Source organism: Anneissia japonica, unplaced genomic scaffold (genome assembly GCF_011630105.1).
Source record: "Anneissia japonica isolate Jap-2015-1 unplaced genomic scaffold, ASM1163010v1 scaffold2191_len329779_cov167, whole genome shotgun sequence".
In the NCBI taxonomy this organism is placed as follows: Eukaryota; Metazoa; Echinodermata; class Crinoidea; order Comatulida; family Comatulidae; genus Anneissia; species Anneissia japonica.
In genome coordinates this window covers 172596-190094 of record NW_022758203.1, presented here as the reverse complement: position 1 = coordinate 190094, position 17499 = coordinate 172596, and the positions used below count along the sequence as shown (strand labels likewise).

General features: G+C 34.1%; 2 protein-coding genes across 2 annotated transcripts in view; both read right to left on the bottom strand.

Annotated features, from left to right (window-relative positions):
• Positions 1 to 9983, bottom strand: LOC117125189 (sel1-repeat-containing protein YbeQ-like). Its single transcript, XM_033271613.1, has 7 exons — positions 9846 to 9983; positions 6737 to 6875; positions 4895 to 5036; positions 4079 to 4264; positions 3195 to 3413; positions 2464 to 2712; positions 1 to 2006 (listed from the first exon to the last, which is right to left on the bottom strand). Exons 1-7 carry the CDS (start codon positions 9877 to 9879, stop codon positions 1377 to 1379), a joined length of 1599 nt encoding a protein of 532 aa, XP_033127504.1. The 5' UTR covers positions 9880 to 9983; the 3' UTR covers positions 1 to 1376.
• Positions 9984 to 15327: 5344 nt separating this feature from the next.
• Positions 15328 to 17499, bottom strand: part of LOC117125196 (protein diaphanous homolog 2-like) — a gene marked incomplete in the record, with an annotated part of 49595 nt that continues 47423 nt past the window's right edge. The window contains 1 exon segment of the mRNA XM_033271623.1: positions 15328 to 16396.

Genomic DNA, 17499 nt, shown 5'->3' with positions numbered 1-17499 from the left:
TCTGCATTACTTCGCTGAGTAACTAATTTATTGAAAATGCTACCTTGGATTTTTTTGCTAGCTTCATCAACTGCACACAGAATTTGCTAATTGTATTTTTATATACATTTAATATATTACATTATTTTTTTACAAGAATCTGCCCACTTCATGGAAGTGTACAATATAGTTCATTTTCGTCTGAAAAATGATAAAAAAAAAAGGAATAGCCTGGCTTACAGTTCTAACAGTTTATGGGGAAAAAATGTGTTGTTATGGGAAAAATTCAACAGGCACTTTTCCACAAGCTTAGACGTTAAACTTGGTAGAAACTGAATAATTTAAGGGTCCTCTTTCCCATTAAGGGGCAACAGGTTTCTTTCTAGTATAAAAACATGTGATAGTACTTACAATGTTGTTAAAATCTCAGAATACTAAAAGTATATAGCACCAACTTTTCACAGAAAAGTTAAAATATAGTTATATATAGTTTTTCCAGAGAAAATCAATTACCATTTCTAATTACTGTGAATTTATTTGCGCTTCCTTAATTAAGAACCACTTAGTGGCTAGCAGTGATTTCTAAATAATTAATGGTATATACATCATTGGTGGGTCCAGGAATGTGAAATAAATGAGGCCCAGGGAGGGACTTTCACAGATGGAGGGTCTATACCTCCTCAGCCTTACCATGGTTTGGGGGCAGAGGTAAGAAAATTCATCTTTTCAAGAAAAAAATTTTTTTTTTAAATAATTTTGAGAAATTAAGCGAGGGCCTGGGCCGGCTGGACCCCACCCCATTGAATCCACCACTGGTGATTTCTTGGATCGTTTGGTATATTGTTGAACTTTGGAGAACTAGAGAACAGTATGCATAAGTTTAAAAAAAATTAAGAGTGGTCAATGATTCTGCATTGTTATAGCCAGCCTCTTCCACAATAACAAAACCGTCTCAAGATGATTTTGATTAAAACCACTGAAACAAACTGATTTAATAATTACTGTGATGAACAGGAGCAAAGGGAAGGAAAGTGTGCATCCCAGCGGTGAGATGGCGTTGCCATCACTACCGTTGCCATCACTACCGTGTACACACAGGGACATTGTTGTCAGTATGCTGGGCTCTAGTAGCTTCGCAACTTGGCCCTGAAACGAGATTAATAAATCTACTGTAAATAGCATTAGTTTCATCACCAGCTTAAAAATAGTAAAGCAAATATTCTTGATCATTCGCAAGGTTACTGTTGCTAATTTTGATTATCATTCTTAAATATTACTCTCATTTAACAGTGATTTTAAAGCTATAGCAAGGTGTCTATAATTTCCTTACACCAGCAGACTTTGTGCGATAAATAACATTATTTGGCAGTTTAACTATTTATGAATGAACAGACATTTTACTGAGCGACAACAAATCTTGGCTTTACTTCTGATCTTAAATCATCCAAGATCTGTACATCGTCCTCATTCCCAATCTGAAATAAACCGCTTCCTGATGTGCTTGTTTGCATGTGGAAGTAAGGCATTAATAGATCTAAATAGGAGATTCTTTGGCAATCCTGATATATAGGACTCTTGTTGTCTAGGCTGCGTATTAAATCATTACTAATGGCATCAACAGTTAACATGGCCGACAGATTTGGAGCAGAATGTGAACAATGCATTGTGGGAATGCCTGGTGCCTTTTCAATGTCTCTGTGCAAGTGTTCCTCAGATTCCAGGCATATAGTGGAGGCTAGATTTTCCTTGGCAGACTCCTCGGATTCTAAGGATATTATGGAGGCTAGACTTTCCTTGGCTTCCTTGTTACCATTTTCGCTTGCTATACTGAACCAGGCTTTTGCTTCAGTCCTATCCGCTGGGATACCTCCAAGGCCTTGTTGGTGGAACCGCCCCATACAGCATTGAGCTTCACTGTGCCCCTTTAATGCTGCTTTGTGGTAGAGATCGCCAGCCTTGGCTTGGTTGGTGACCACGCCTATACCCTCTTCGTAGCACATCCCTAGCCTGTAGGTTGCTTCGACATCCTTATATGGAATAGAACAAAAAAACAGGCAAATTATCATCAGGTAAAATAAAATGATTTAGACTATTCCGGGAAGGATCCAGAAATGTTCAAAAAGGGGGGGGGGGCGCCAAATAGGGGACTGATCGAGATAATACTATGCTAAGGGGTCCGGGGCATTCCTCAGTAAAATTGTTATTTTCTAGACTCCCAAAAATACCGTTTTTGGGAGTTTTTGGAAATTTTGAGCAATCATTTTTTTTCTTTCTTTCTTTTTTTTCTTTTACTTTCCAAAAGGGGGAGGGGAGGGGCAGGGCCACCTCACCCAATGGAGAAGTGGGGGATCGATGTGGTGGGGGGTATGGCGATTATTTTTTTTTGGGAAGGTGAACAACCCCCTAGATACACCATTGCATAAGAATAATAATTACAATTACAACATGGGTATTAAACAGAATTACCCAAAGCATTAATATTACCTTTTGTTTGGCAGCCTCTTGGAGGTAATAGATGCCTTTATCCAGGTCTTTATTAGGCTCATGCACCAGCATGGACCCCAGGTAGCTCTGGGCCTGGCACAGACCCTGATCAGCTGACTTGCTCAGCCAGTGAACAGCCTCTTCTTCATCTTTCTTCACCTTTCCTGAGCCTAGCAAATGGAAGATGCCGTAGTTGTACTGTGCCATAGCATGGCCTTGAACCGCAGCCTTCTTGTACCAAAATGCAGCCTATATTGAAAAAGAATAAAGTTCTAGGAATTCATGTGATAACACCATAAATCAAGAATTTAAAGCCCTGTCCAGACTATCAAATTTTATTTGACAAAAACATGTGACATGCCTAAATATGGTCATGATGACATCACATCATGACCATATATAGCCACATCATGACTATTAATGGATATACAAAAGAAAATTTAATAATTTTGAGAGGCTGAATGCCTCTTTTTGTTAACCCATCACGAACAATGATTTTGAATACTGTTAGTATACCCGCCACCTTCTTATACCCATTGGCACCATCAAACCTCCAAAAAGGAAATCTTAGTTGCAGTTATATAAGTAAACAATATATAATATTATATAATATAATAATAATAATATAATATAGGCATACATAATTATCATTTTCATTTTAATGTGTAAATTAGATATACTGTTGATCAGATTGCTTTTTTTCTGTCTGAAAAAAAGCTACATTTTATTACCTTTTTGCAGTTGCTATCGACCCCACGGCCATATTCATAGCAGACGGCCAAGTTAAATTGTGCTCTGCTGTTCCCGGCCTTAGCACCATCATGAAAGTAGGAAGCCGCTAAATTAATCCGGCCCGACTTGGCCATTTCCAATCCCAAAGTATTGTACGTCTGACCAAGGCTCTCGCGCGCTACTTTATCAATGAATGCTTTTGAGTCTTCAACAGGCTCCTAAAAAAAATAAATAAAATAAAGGTAATAGAGTAAAAATATTCTTTTTCATTTTTCATATGTATGTGATTTGTATGTTAAAATATAATATTGACAATTTAATTGGTATACAATTTTAAAATAAAATTTATATTTCATAGGTTCATGCTTATTTGAAACATTGGTTTAAATCAGGGGTGGGCATAAAAATTGGTCGGAAGGCGAAAGTGAATTCTTGATTTAATACTGAGGGCTGCACCAAACCTGATGTTTCCAGTATGCTTCCAAAAAGTTTCACAGACTGCTTCTATTCCACTTCATGCTCAGTTCTAACATTACTTTTTACAGATGATTGGATGATGGTTTGTGGGCCGCACACATAGGGTATTAAATATATTTTTTCGGGGCCGCAACCAAATCAGTGTCAAGCCGCATGTGCCCAGCAAGCCGCACCTTACCCACCGATGGTTTAAATATTTTACTTTCCTTGTCTTGTGGTAATCATTATAAAAATTATTTGATTTATTTGTATTTTCATAATAAACCCCTAACATTAATAATACATTCAATGTTATTTCCTTCTTAGATCATATTGTATCCACCAGATGATTCTTTTCAATAATAATAATAATAATAGACTATAAGCTTCAGTTGTTGAAATGGTTATGACTTAATAATATCTTCACCTCCTTTTGTTCATTTTCTTTTGTTGATTTTGTTTTTGTTACATTTGTTGCACTCATTATGCTCTTCCTGGTAGTAAATGTCTGGGGCATGGCATGTGCCAGTTTATAGAACCTCTTGCCCTCAACTTCATCTTGGTCTTTGTTGAAAGTCCTGCTGAGCTGGAGTCCTAGCACAATTGCTGACCCCTACAAAAAGAAAGGGGGAGAGGGAGAGGGGGAATGAAATAAAAGTAAACAAACCAAAGTAAATACAAAAAAAGTTATTAGTAGCTGAATCACTTATTGTTATTCATTCATTCAGTGAGTCAGTCATTCAATTCACTCATCCCATCCGTCCATCCCTCCTTCCATCAATCATCGATTCATTCATTCGTATGTGAGGGTAACTCATACAGCAAAGATGACTCTGCTAATGTTTGTATCACAGTTCAGGCTAACATAAAATAGAGACACTATTGAAATTAAGAACATTATTAATACTAATTAAAATACACATAGCATCACATACAGATAAATATGCTAAATACAAAAATATTCTACTAAAATTTATCAAGGTTTTAATAATTATTATTTATTTTTTTATTGCATCAACAATGTAGGCTAAATAATCCTAGGGCAAAATCACAGTCTATCTGATAGAATTTTTTCTTTTAGATATAGACCTAATTCTATGGTCCACTGCCAACTATCAGTCACCCCATATATTTTAGGTTATAAATTACAACCATGATACTAGAATCTACAATTAATTATCAAATTTACTAGGTTAAAATTCCGAAGTGGTTGATAATGTCATAACTAGTTTTCGAGACTCACCAATCCCATAGCCTCCGCAATGTTACCCGAATTCCAGCAGGAACTCCAGAAATTTCCGCACCTGAAATTCTGATGTTGTTCATTCCTTTCCCTATTATCACCTCCATCTTCATGTTGACTGGGAGATGCAGGAGCGTACCATCTAAAAGGAAACATCATTCAAAGTTGTGGTCTGAATTCTTTTCTTATGCCATGGTTTTAAAAGCAAAGCAAAACGTCATTTGGATTCAGCAATCAGAAATGTAATGAATGAATGAAAACTGAAGACATGTGACTTTGTTTACATTTGGTAAACATATATAGTACGGATTTTCCCAATCCCCATTATCAAAAAACTATTGAGAAGTCCAAAAAAACGGCACAATAGAAAATTATAGAGCCAAGTCTAGACAGTTAGTCTTTGTTTAATCATTATATTTTAAATCGATTTTCAATACCAAAGACAAGAGAATATGCCAGCTGGCTATATGCCAAAATAAATAGTCACAATGTAAGTTGTTATATCTATGCACCTTCATAAAGATTATATGTGGTAAAATAGCATTTCTGAATGGTTTTTTTAAAGTTCAGTCAAGACGGTATTTTGACATTAACTTGACATTATTTCAATTATATTATCATATTGATCTATTTTTTTTATAGAAATATATAAAGCTACAGTATTTCTATGATTTGAAAAAAAAAGTTCAATCATCATTCATTTTGGTTAATGGGGCTACATTAATTGTTGGTTGGTTGCCAAATCCACTTCCACTCTTTAAATCAGGAAATAGAAGGTTTACAAAAGCACGTGCCTCTGCTGGCTCAAAGCCAAGTTCAAAGGTTAAACAAGGGCCTTGTTGTACTGCTAAGTAAATGGTTAAATTAAATAAAAAGGAAATAAACAACTGTTATATTTCTTCTTTTTTTTTTGTGGTAGGATAAATGTGACCCAAGAACAACTGTATCAATTCTTTATAATTCCTACAAAAGCTCAGTTCAAATTTTCTTTTTATGCCTATATATAGTCATGATGTGCCTATATGGCCATGATGTGATGTCATCATGACCATATTTAGTCATGTCACATTTTGATAAATTAAATTTGGTAGTCTGGACAGGTCTTCATAATACATACATTTTAGATTGAATGGTTTAGCATATTCTTTTTGGTAACACAAAATAGTGTCAGTATCAGGCCTCGAATTTGGGGATTTTATGGGCAAGGCCAAATGGCCTCCGGTATGACATGATTTCGAAACGCACCAAGGCCAAATGGAAAGGGTGCACCAAGGCCAAAATTTCAAATATAAAAGGGCACCAAGGCAACATTTGATTTAGCCTCAGTACTAATCTCTCGCGAGTGCCTTGATTCGTAGCCAAGCTAGGCCTAGCCAAGCCATCGTTGTCGATGGTAAAATGACTGGAAGGGCACCGTCGGCAATGGCCGCGGTTAAATTCGAGGCCTGCAGTATTATTAGTTGACTCAAACTTGGGATAAGCATTGCTAGATTCATAAATAGTAATTTGGTCTAGGTTTGTTTTTTTAAAATTGTAATTATACTATATTTGTATTTTAATGATCAAAACAGATCTTCTCCGGGGTACCCCTGATCCCTGAGTTGGTGTAAAAGTTCTACAAAAACCAACAGCCGATGACGAAATGATCTAACTTGGGTTAGGTCATTCACCTGAGAAAGATCAATGAAGTTGGTCGAAACTGTATTAATAAGAAATTTTACTGTTGGCTTAGTACTAAAGAAAATTCATCTATTAAATACATATCAGTAGCCAAATGAAATTATTTGAGCATTTGAAACTTAGGTTCTTCACTATTTTGCTCAATTAGACAGGAGTGCATACCTGACAGGGTGGTTTATGAGTGTGCCCTTTTCCGTCAAATATTGCGGTAAGTAATACCCTGTGATTGACCTGTCATAGTCTTCATCTTGACGACCAGCTCCCGATGTCTGGATTCCAGTCTGAACATACTGTCTAAACACTGTAATCAAAAGAATCAATTATTTTCTTTTTTAAAAGACAAAAGGCAGAAAAATTATGAACAAATAAAACATATATTTATAGACAATTCAGAAATTTCTGGGTAGCTCTGCAAGATAAAAAGCTATTAAAGAAATCTACGATCCATACTAAAATTAAAGTTTTTTAATTGCGAGGATGATACCTCAAAAACTAGCACCAATTTGTGCGCTAAAAATTACTAGGAAAATGTGCACAGAATTGTTAACTACTGCATAATACACGTTATATCTCAAGATTAGGTCAAAGCCTAAATTGGCCATTATTTTCCAAATGTGCAGACAGATTTCTAGGCCTAATTACAGTCTGGTTTATGAACTGATCTTAACGCTGCTCTTAATTAAAGTGATAAGTTTGTAAATTGTGGCCATCTTTTTCCTAGCGAAAATTGCAACTGATTTAAGGCCAAGTAAAAAAAAAAAACATGTTTCACGTCCGGCTTTTTTTTTAAATTGAGGAAGCGGCCTTTTTTATTTTTTATTTTTTATTTTTCAAAATGGCCGCCATTCTACAGACTTGTTGACATTTCCCATCTAGTTAACGCTCGGAATTTATCGTTGAGTTTTGTACTCAACAGGATAACATACTCAACGTTATAGTCCCAATCGAATACGGCAATTGTATGCATGACAAACGCGCTCTAGTGAAGTGAACTAGAGGTTCGCCGCCTTACGTCCAGAGTAGGAGACGGCCTAGGCCTAGCCTAGAGATATCGGGCTAGCCTAGGCCTAGCCTAGGTAGAGATATTGGGCTAGCCTAGGCATAGCTTTACTATACGAAAGGTTAGACGAAGATATTGCACTATTTTAGGCTAGGGTATTTATTTTCCAACATTTAATTCTAAATTTTCGATATATTTTTTCTTTATTTTCATGAATTTTCCAAAAATAAAAAATAAAAAAAAAATCAAGGCGGGCGAAAAAAACGATGCGGGCGGGGACGCGAAACATGTTTTTATTTTTTATTTGGCCTAATTACTAAGTTTAAAAATGTTAAGCATGGTGGTGTGTAGGTATACCATAGTAATAATTAGTGATAACCATGCAGCGGTAGGCCAGTTGATAAGTTTGTAAATTGTGGCCATCTTTTTCTTAGTGAAAATTGCAACTGATTTAATTACTAAGTTTAAAAATGTTATGCATGGTGGTGTGTAGGTATACCATAGTAATAATTAGTGATAAGGCCAAGTAAAAAAAAAAACATGTTTCACGTCCGGCTTTTTTTTTAAATTGAGGAAGCGGCCTTTTTTATTTTTTATTTTTTATTTTTCAAAATGGCCGCCATTCTAGACTTGTTGACATTTCCCGTCTAGTTTTGTTCAACATATAAAATTTAGGAATCATTGTTACTGTATACAATCGGAATGTTCCCGATGTTACGTCTCAGACGTCTTCACATGAAACTATTCCATACAATCTGACATAGAGGGCCAGTATAACGGGAAATTCCAGAATTCATCGGAAATCATCGGCCGTATTCGATTGGGACTTTCATGCTCTGCTCAACGGAAACTGCTCAACGAAGTTAACGCTCAGAATTTATCGTTGAGTTTTGTACTCAACGGGATAACATACTCAACATATAGTCCCAATCGAATACGGCAATTGTATGCATGACAAACGCGCTCTAGTGAAGTGAACTCGAGGTTTGCCGCCTTACGCCCAGAGTAGGAGACGGCCTAGGCCTAGCCTAGAGATATCGGGCTAGCCTAGGCCTAGCCTAGGTAGAGATATTGGGCTAGCCTAGGCATAGCTTTACTATACAAAAGGTTAGACGAAGATATTGCACTATTTTAGGCCAGGGTATTTATTTTCCAACATTTAATTCTAAATTTTCGATATATTTTTTCTTTATTTTCATGAATTTTCCAAAAATAAAAAATTTAAAAAAAATCAAGGCGGGCATGTTTTTTTTTTTATTTGGCCTAACCATGCAGAGGTAGGCCAGTCGATAATTCGTTCACTTCAGCTTGCCCTGCACGCATAGTAGCCTATTGAAGGATAGGTCCAACAAGCTAAATTTTAATCGATTTTATAGATAAAATTTTATATTTTTATAAATGACTATTTAATGTTTGAAACTAAATTTTGTATAGATTTGATATTTTATTAATCTCATTTTTTTATTGAGTTTTTATTGCATTGTGTTTTTTCATTGTACCCAAATTATTATTTGATGTTTCATTTATTCATATATATTTACAGAATATAGGTCCAATTTTTGGAAAAATTGTTTTATTTTTTTTACAAATAGTTAGTAGATAGTGTTTATATTATTTCAATCATGTTTTATTTTAGTATCAATGCACCAGCAAGCAACCTAATGGGTGATAGTTGGCTCTAATAGCAAAATACTGTAAAACTTAAAAAGCCTCCCTCCCTCCTCACTTTTCCAGCCTAGATAGGGTGAAAACTATTTTTTTTTTATAGGGCCTAAATTGTATTGCTATATTAATGATAACAAAGGCCTTGCTTTTATGATTGTTGTAATGTTTTTACATGAGGTCATCCTCGATAAATAAAGTTGCATAAAAAAATGAAACTTTGTTTTTTAAAATTAATGTATTTCCAGGCTTAGCCTAGGGCTATGTTGTGTTTATGTGTCTAGGGCCAAGCATACATACTGTAGCCTAGCCAGGCCTAAGAAAGTAGGCTGATAACGATGTGGATAATTTTGTGAATACCGTTTAACCTTTTTACAGTTATTATGGTTGAAACTTGCTAGGCCCAAGCAGTCAGAAACTATAAATCATGGTCACTCCCCGGCAACTTCAAGGGGTTGAACGTTGAAAGACTGCATCCCGATACGGAGATAGGTTGTGTCGGGTCAGCTAACTAATAAACCACACAGGGCTAGGCTAGGCTAGGCCTAGCCAGGCTAGTCTAGATCCACTCCTACTCATCGTATATATAAAACATTTAATGTTACTTACATCGTGTTGGTAATGTACGCCACATCTTACTCATCAGCGGCCATAACTGTGAAGAAAGTTCAGAGTTTTGAAGTTGATTTTAGCCCTTACTTTCCCTCCACCGGTAGACAACGAAGCATGGGAGAAATAAGTAAAAATAAGCATGATGTAATGTTATAATGCTGCCCTCTATTATACCGTCAACATTATGTTACTGTTCCCTGGTTTATAATAAGGTCGTATTTGTGTTCAACGATTAATTATGTCTCTTCTTCTTTATTGTATACGCAAAAAACAAACAAATGGTATACAATAGGAGCCAAGAAATAGACAAGTCTAATTGAGCTTGGCCACTTTCTTAACTATCCCCCTCAGCCCCAATAAATAAATTAGAATAAAATAAATATACGGTACCGTATCTCTAGCCACGGCGTAAATAAAATAATGAAAATAAATAAATAGGCATCAATCTTCATACTCGGAATAAAGTAGTATGAATCTAATTTAATTCATACTATTTTTATATATGTTCTCTTTAGTTGTTCTCTTTATTTGATTAGAGCCAATTCATTTTCACTTTATTTATTTTGCTTTTATCCTTTTGTTTAAAACTGTTACTTTTCATGGTTTGGTAATGGTATCAAAAAACAACTCTCAGCAGACACATACAATACAAGATTAGACTTTATATTTCTTGTTTCGCATAGGCCCACTTATTTTTGTGAAGATTATCTGAGGAGGGCTGAGGAGGAAATAAAAATAAAATATTACTGGTGAATGTAAAATTAGATGGTTAAATGCTTCAAATTTATATAATTATGAAGTAGTACACATATATTATTTTTGGAGATTTCAAGGCAGCGGAGATTGTAATAAAAATAAAGAAAACCTTTTATTTTTTCCCGAAATTTCCAATTTTTCGTGGCGGCGGCCGGGTGCGCTAATTGGCCAAAAATTAAATCATCTATATTCAGGGGCGGATTTAGGGGGGGCCGGCCCGACCCCGGCCCCCCCTTTTGGGAGGTAAAAAAAGAAAAAAAAAAGAGAAAAAAAAGAGAAAAAAGGAAAAAAATGATGGCTAAGAATGCCTCAAATGTTATGTTCGGGCGTCTAGAACACAAAAATTTCGCGGGGGCATTCCCCCAGACCCCCTACAATAGTGTTGTCTCAATCGGCCCAACTTTCGGCCCCCCCCCCCACTTTTGGACATTTCTGGATCCGCCCCTGATATTTGCAGTCGGCGGGTTCGCTAAACAAGGTATAAAGAAAGTCTTGCCTTACTCGCCACAAATTGTGTATTGGGGCTGAGGCAAGGGTGCAAATCTGTTTTGAAATATGTGGGGAGGGGGAGAATTTTGTGAAACTACACCCACCCCAGCCCCACAATGGTTAGGGCTGCAAATAGTACCTCAAGCTGGCCGGAAATGACACACTTATAAAGTAAAAGTCATCATAATCTTTTATCAGTGATTTTTAGCTATCATAGAAATCTAAATAATCTGTATTGCACCATAGGAAATAAAACTTAATTGTCTTTGATGTATTAATTTATTTTACCTACTTCATTTGCAGAAAATCTTTTTTCATACTTCTCAAATTATAACAAAAGCATGCGCACTCGAATCATATATAATAGGTAATTGAGACGTTAGTTATACCAGTACCATGTTATAATATAGAAGTACAGTACCGTACTCAGGCTGTGCAGTGACTTTTTCGTTAAAACCTGGGTCATTTATGCAGTTCATTTCAACAACTTTCAAGCATCATCTTTACTTATGAAACTACATTGCAGTCAAAATGCTGGTGGGGGCCAAACCCCCTTAAAAATATGTGGGAGGGACGTGTCCCCCATCCCCATGATCTGTGCCGATGGGCTGAGGCAAGGAAAATTATGATTATTGCTCCTTTAGATGGCCGGAAATGGCACTCTCAGACCTATATTTGAATATAAATTTTTTTTCTTCTCCATTTTAAAAAAATTTCATAAATTTGGGGAGGGGGTTAGGAAGGACCACTGGGCGTCCCTTGAAGAATATCAACCTCTGGATGGCCGAAAATGGCACACTCAGACTGTGACAGACATGTCTTGGCTTGCTGTGGGCCTATTTTTATGTTTTATGGTCTGACTGCCCAACGAGCTCTGTCTCAAGCGAGGGGGGAGGGGCTTAAGCCCTCACGCTGGCTCCACCACTGGTTAGCGGGAAGGTCCATTCTTCACTGTGCACCAGATCAATTTCACTATAAAATCACTTCCATCCTACCAGATACCAATTTACAATCCTGGGTGGAGAATAAAAGACGTTAGAGACACAATGGGACCAGCTTTCTAACTCCAAACAACACACTATTTTGTTGAAAAACCCAATTCTTATGGCAGTACAGTACATACTTCTATCTTCACCGTACACAAACTAAAAGAAACGCAGTGCAAACCAGTTTAAAATTTTTTGCCCCAATTTATTTCATATCAAAGAAATCAAAACTAGAAGATACAAAATATTTGCTACTATACCCTTTTGCTCTACCCTAAAAAAGATCATCTATGAAGTAAAAGAATACTTTTTCATACACTCAAATTTCTATTGCAATTTTAGTAGCAACCGTCAAAATTAGCAAGTTACAATCACTAATAAAATACTTAAAAACAAACAAACCATTTTATCAATATCATTTGCCAGTACAAGGATTATGAAGAATGGAATATTACATTCTAAACACATCATATATTATTAACAAAAAATATATTTTTTTCCAATCATTGAGCTGTAAAGATAAGCTGATTAGAAACATAACTTTTATTAATCCTATGTTTTGACTGTAATATATAATTATTTACATGTTGTGTGTGGTTTTAACTGAAAAATTTTCAAGCATGCATTTCAACAAGCACTAACAAATCAACAAACACTGTATTTCTTTACCATCTGTCTTTGGTACCATTTGTCTTTTGTACATCTTGTTCCTGAGGCAATGGAATTTGAAATTGTATAAAAACTATTGTACATATTTATTTAAGAAAACTGTAATACAGTTATGTACGTTACCTTTATGAATATGTATGACCCGGACATACATATTCATGTATGTGTTATGACCCGGGTCATGTGTACCCATTCATACATGAATCAGGGATATTCATAGAACAGACACATGCATAATGAAACATCATGAATATGTAGACATTTAGGTCATGCATATTCATGATCATACATATTTATATGAATGAGTTAAAAAATGAGAACACATGCATATGTATGAACACATCATGAATATTCACACATGACATGCATATACATAATAAATGCATACATAAATTCATAATATAGCCTGGATTTGTTGATTTCTTTTAGGTATTCAACAATTTTCTCAAATAACATGTATATATTTTATTTTTTAGTATCATTACAGAATTAAAAATCCATTTAATTATAAAGAAAGCAAACATTCCTTCAAAACTGCATACAGAAATTTAAGCATGTTCATACATATATCCAGTAGCTGGTGATGTAATGAAACTTTTTTTTCAGCAGCAGGTTTCTGTTTCACTGAAATATTTGTTCTAAAAATATATGTCAAAACCATGTTTGAAAACATTGTAATGCTGTTAAATTTTAGAAATACTGTTTGACAAACAAAATAAAATAAACAAAAAGGATGATTTTGGACAAGATTTATTGATGAAATCCAGGTGGTTACTAGTGTTTAACATGTGGACTATAGGTTAATTACAGGTGGAGGAAATGCAAATCTGTTAAAACATATTTAATGGATAGGCCGTTAAGGATGCATCTTGAAATTGAAGTCTAACCAATGAAAATGGACACATTTAAGATAAAATCGATCAATGAAATACAGTTTATATACAGGTGGACTATGGGTTTATTACAGGTGGTGGAAATGCCAATTTTTAATACCTAATTTTAATGATGGGCAATTTGAAGTAGGGAACAGTACATTAAAACTATTGTTTCATTAAATTTTTCATTTGATAAAAGGGAGGATTTAAAAGTAATCAAACATTTTTTTTTTATCAGTTCACTCATTATAAAACTGATTTTAAAAAATTTATTTAGGAAAATTAGTAAACTACAGAATATCAAATTAAGCAGATATAATGATCATAAATTGAAAAAAACAATGGAAGACTATTTTTAATTTTACCTTATCAAGTCTATAATAATAATAATAATAAAAATAATAATAATAATAATAATAATAATAACAATAATAATAATAATAATGATAATAGTAATATAACAGTAATATAACTTTTGTACAGCACCCTACATTTGAGTTTTATGGCCATATCACCACTAAGCCCGCTTCATCGTTTATACTGGCAATTAACGAGTCTAATTAAATCATATTCCCTTAATTACATTTTATACAAATATCCTGAAACTGTACAAATAAACAATCAATATATATATAAAAAATGTTAGGATGGCAAAAGTATTTGATAGAAATAGAAGTTTATTTTAGTATCAAAGAGATTACTGTATTATATATTGTGTATATGCTCAACATATATAATGATATGTTTCCTAAAATCAACTTAATCAATCAATCAATCAATCAATCAATCAACCGTTCCATTTATATTGTGTCATTCCAGCAGTCATTGATGATGGTGCCATTCTAAAGACAACTCCATTCCGTATTATATATTTTCACACTGCACCCACTTATAATCAATCATTCAGTTTAGAGCCCATTCATACTACAAATTAGAGATGGCTTCACACTGATTGCTACAGGTAGCATATACCTCACAGTGTGTACACCCGCCACACAAGTACGTACATTCCCTTATGCCTGCATGCATGGAGGTATTATAGTTCTTGTCTATAATATCTCTATGCTGTATGCCAGAAGTCTGTGTAGCAAGTGTCTATGTCATACATTTCATGCCCAGTATGTGTACACCACATATGTGGTCTCATGATTTGTATGCTACTAATATACATTCGGGGTCTATATGCCACAAGCGTGTTTTCACTGTCTCAATTTCAAACAAACGGGACAGGATGAAGACTTACGGGCCACATTTTCTTAGTTTTTACAATAATTTATTGGTGATCTGACAAACATGAGTGGTCTAAAAACAATGTAACCACGGATTGTGATTGAAAAAAAAAAATTTGTTCTGGACTTCAGACCTATTTATTTACGGGTACATAGCCTATGATAAATTCCCATAGTATTTTTGTCGATTTCCAAACGTCCCTTAAGAAAAATTTCCGTAGCAACTACGGAAGTTTTCTAGCACTTCAGAACTCTGTATATCCATCATATTACCCTTAGTTTTCACCACAAATTCCAACTCTTATTTATCGAAGAGAAACTAAACTAAACACTGCAAGCAATAAAGGGACCTGACCACTTTTGACTATGAATGAACACAATATATATAAGAAATATACAAAAGCAAAACAGCAAAATTGAAGAAAATGATCAAAATTATATGTTTAGGATATATGAAAAAAAAATGTAATTATTGATTTTTAAGTGGCAGCAATTGTTTGAGTTATTGTATGCTAATTAGATTCTAGTGCTTAACTTAGTCAAGTCAGTATACTTGGTTTTAAATCTATGTGATCAAAATCTATATAAAAAGTAAAATAGGAAGCCAATGTATATGTTAAGATGTGGTATATATTTTAAGATAATGGAAGTTCCTCAGTGGAAAGAATTGAGGGGTGATGGAGACAAAACTTAGTTATGGAATGGTATTATACTAATGCCTATATACACTAAGTGCTTCACATTGTTAGCCCCGGTTATATCAAGCTTTAATCAATGCATTTTGAGCTTGAACTTACCAGGTCTCCACTCCTGAGTGGAGAGAGACAAGTCACAACCATAGGTGAAGTGCCTTGCCCAATGACACAAGCGAAATATTCCTTATAATGTCCAAAATATCTACATATGTACAACCTGCTAAGCAAATGACAGAACTTTGTAGTGCTGTCATACATAATGGACATACTGCAAAGACATTTTTTTAAAAAGAATTTCACATTTGCAAAAATGATTAGAAATGTCTATAATCATATCAAATTCTGTACATAATATTCATCTGTTGGTGTAACAGATTTGACTATAAAAACTGCAATTAACAAAAATACTGATCCATAAGTATTACTGATTTAAGGATGTAATATAGATTAGCATTATTAAAAATATGCAGATTTGCTAATTCTTATGAACATTTTTTTAAACATGTCACTTGTTTAAAATTTTGATTGATACATTTCATACTGTTTATCATGGAGACCGCCCTCACATTGCAAGTAAACCGTAACCTGATTCTATCGTCTTCATATAAGGTAACAGTTAACATTTTGCTAATTCTTCAAGTGATTAAAAAAAAAAAAAACTTCTTGGTGCTGCTGATATCCATGTTCATATACTAGTAACAACTAGTTTGAACTGGAACAATCTGGTTTTCTTCTCTGACTCAAGCAGCATCATAAATGCAAGTACACTGGATTGTTCTAGTTTGGTTCTGTTTTGCTCAGGTTAAACAGGATCATTCTGGGTCCCTGGCTGTTAATGCAACATTTCGGGGGGAAAAATATTAATTCTTTATGGAAAATGATTCAATAATGAATTTAATGTGCTGAATTCCAAATGTAAGTTATACACATAGACAACATAGGGTATTTGTGTTTCTAATTTATTATGCTTGCCCCCGACACAACTCAGCAAGCACCCTTCCTGCAGCAAATGTTCATGTAGTGTGGTAATGTAAACAATTTAGTAATAAGGTGGCCTTGTGTCAATTAAATGCTATACAGATATAATTTGTTACTGAAAAAAACCCCCATTATTTTGCATGAATTCAGGTAAAATGTACTCTTGAGTTTTTATTGCTCACTAAAGTGTCAAGAATCATTAAAAATAAGAAACCCGAAAATAAATTACTATGCTTAATACCAAATAAATTTATTTATAATTCTTACCCATTAAGCCATCTTAATAATTAATTAGTATTAGTATATTATTGATATTATAAATTAGGTAAAACATAATTGTTTATCAAAAATTTTATAATGGTAAAATACAGTTTTTAAAATATAATTGGATTTCAGGCAAGAAAAACTTTGTTCTCTAAAATACATCAGCACAATACAAATAAATTTGTCAACAGGTTATTTTAGCAATAGCCACAGAATAGCATTCAACAATTTGATATTTATTTCACCTTTGAAGTAAAGATTGAAATATTAAAAAATGTATTAAAAACTTATAAATAATAAAAAAACAATAGTTTGTGAATATTCTCTTGTCAAATATGTCATTGGTGTACTGTTGTTGTCTATATGTATATGTAATCTATGTATATGTATATATTGATTACAAAATCCTGAAATAAAAGTTTAATTTAATTAATCTACACTTTTCCAATGTCAACAAAATACATAGAGTTTGCATGCTTATGGGAAGTCACTCTTAATATGTTGGACATTTTGTAAATACAAGCAATATTTCAATATTTTGCAAACATTAACACATATTTTCATGCTTAAACAATTACCAATTTTGCATATTGCAAGAAGAAAATGATAAGTTGTACATTGGTAAACTTTCCACAGGATATCTGCATTCATCAACATTTTGAAGAAAAAAAATCATTCTGAATAAAAATTATATAAAATGTCAAGAACAC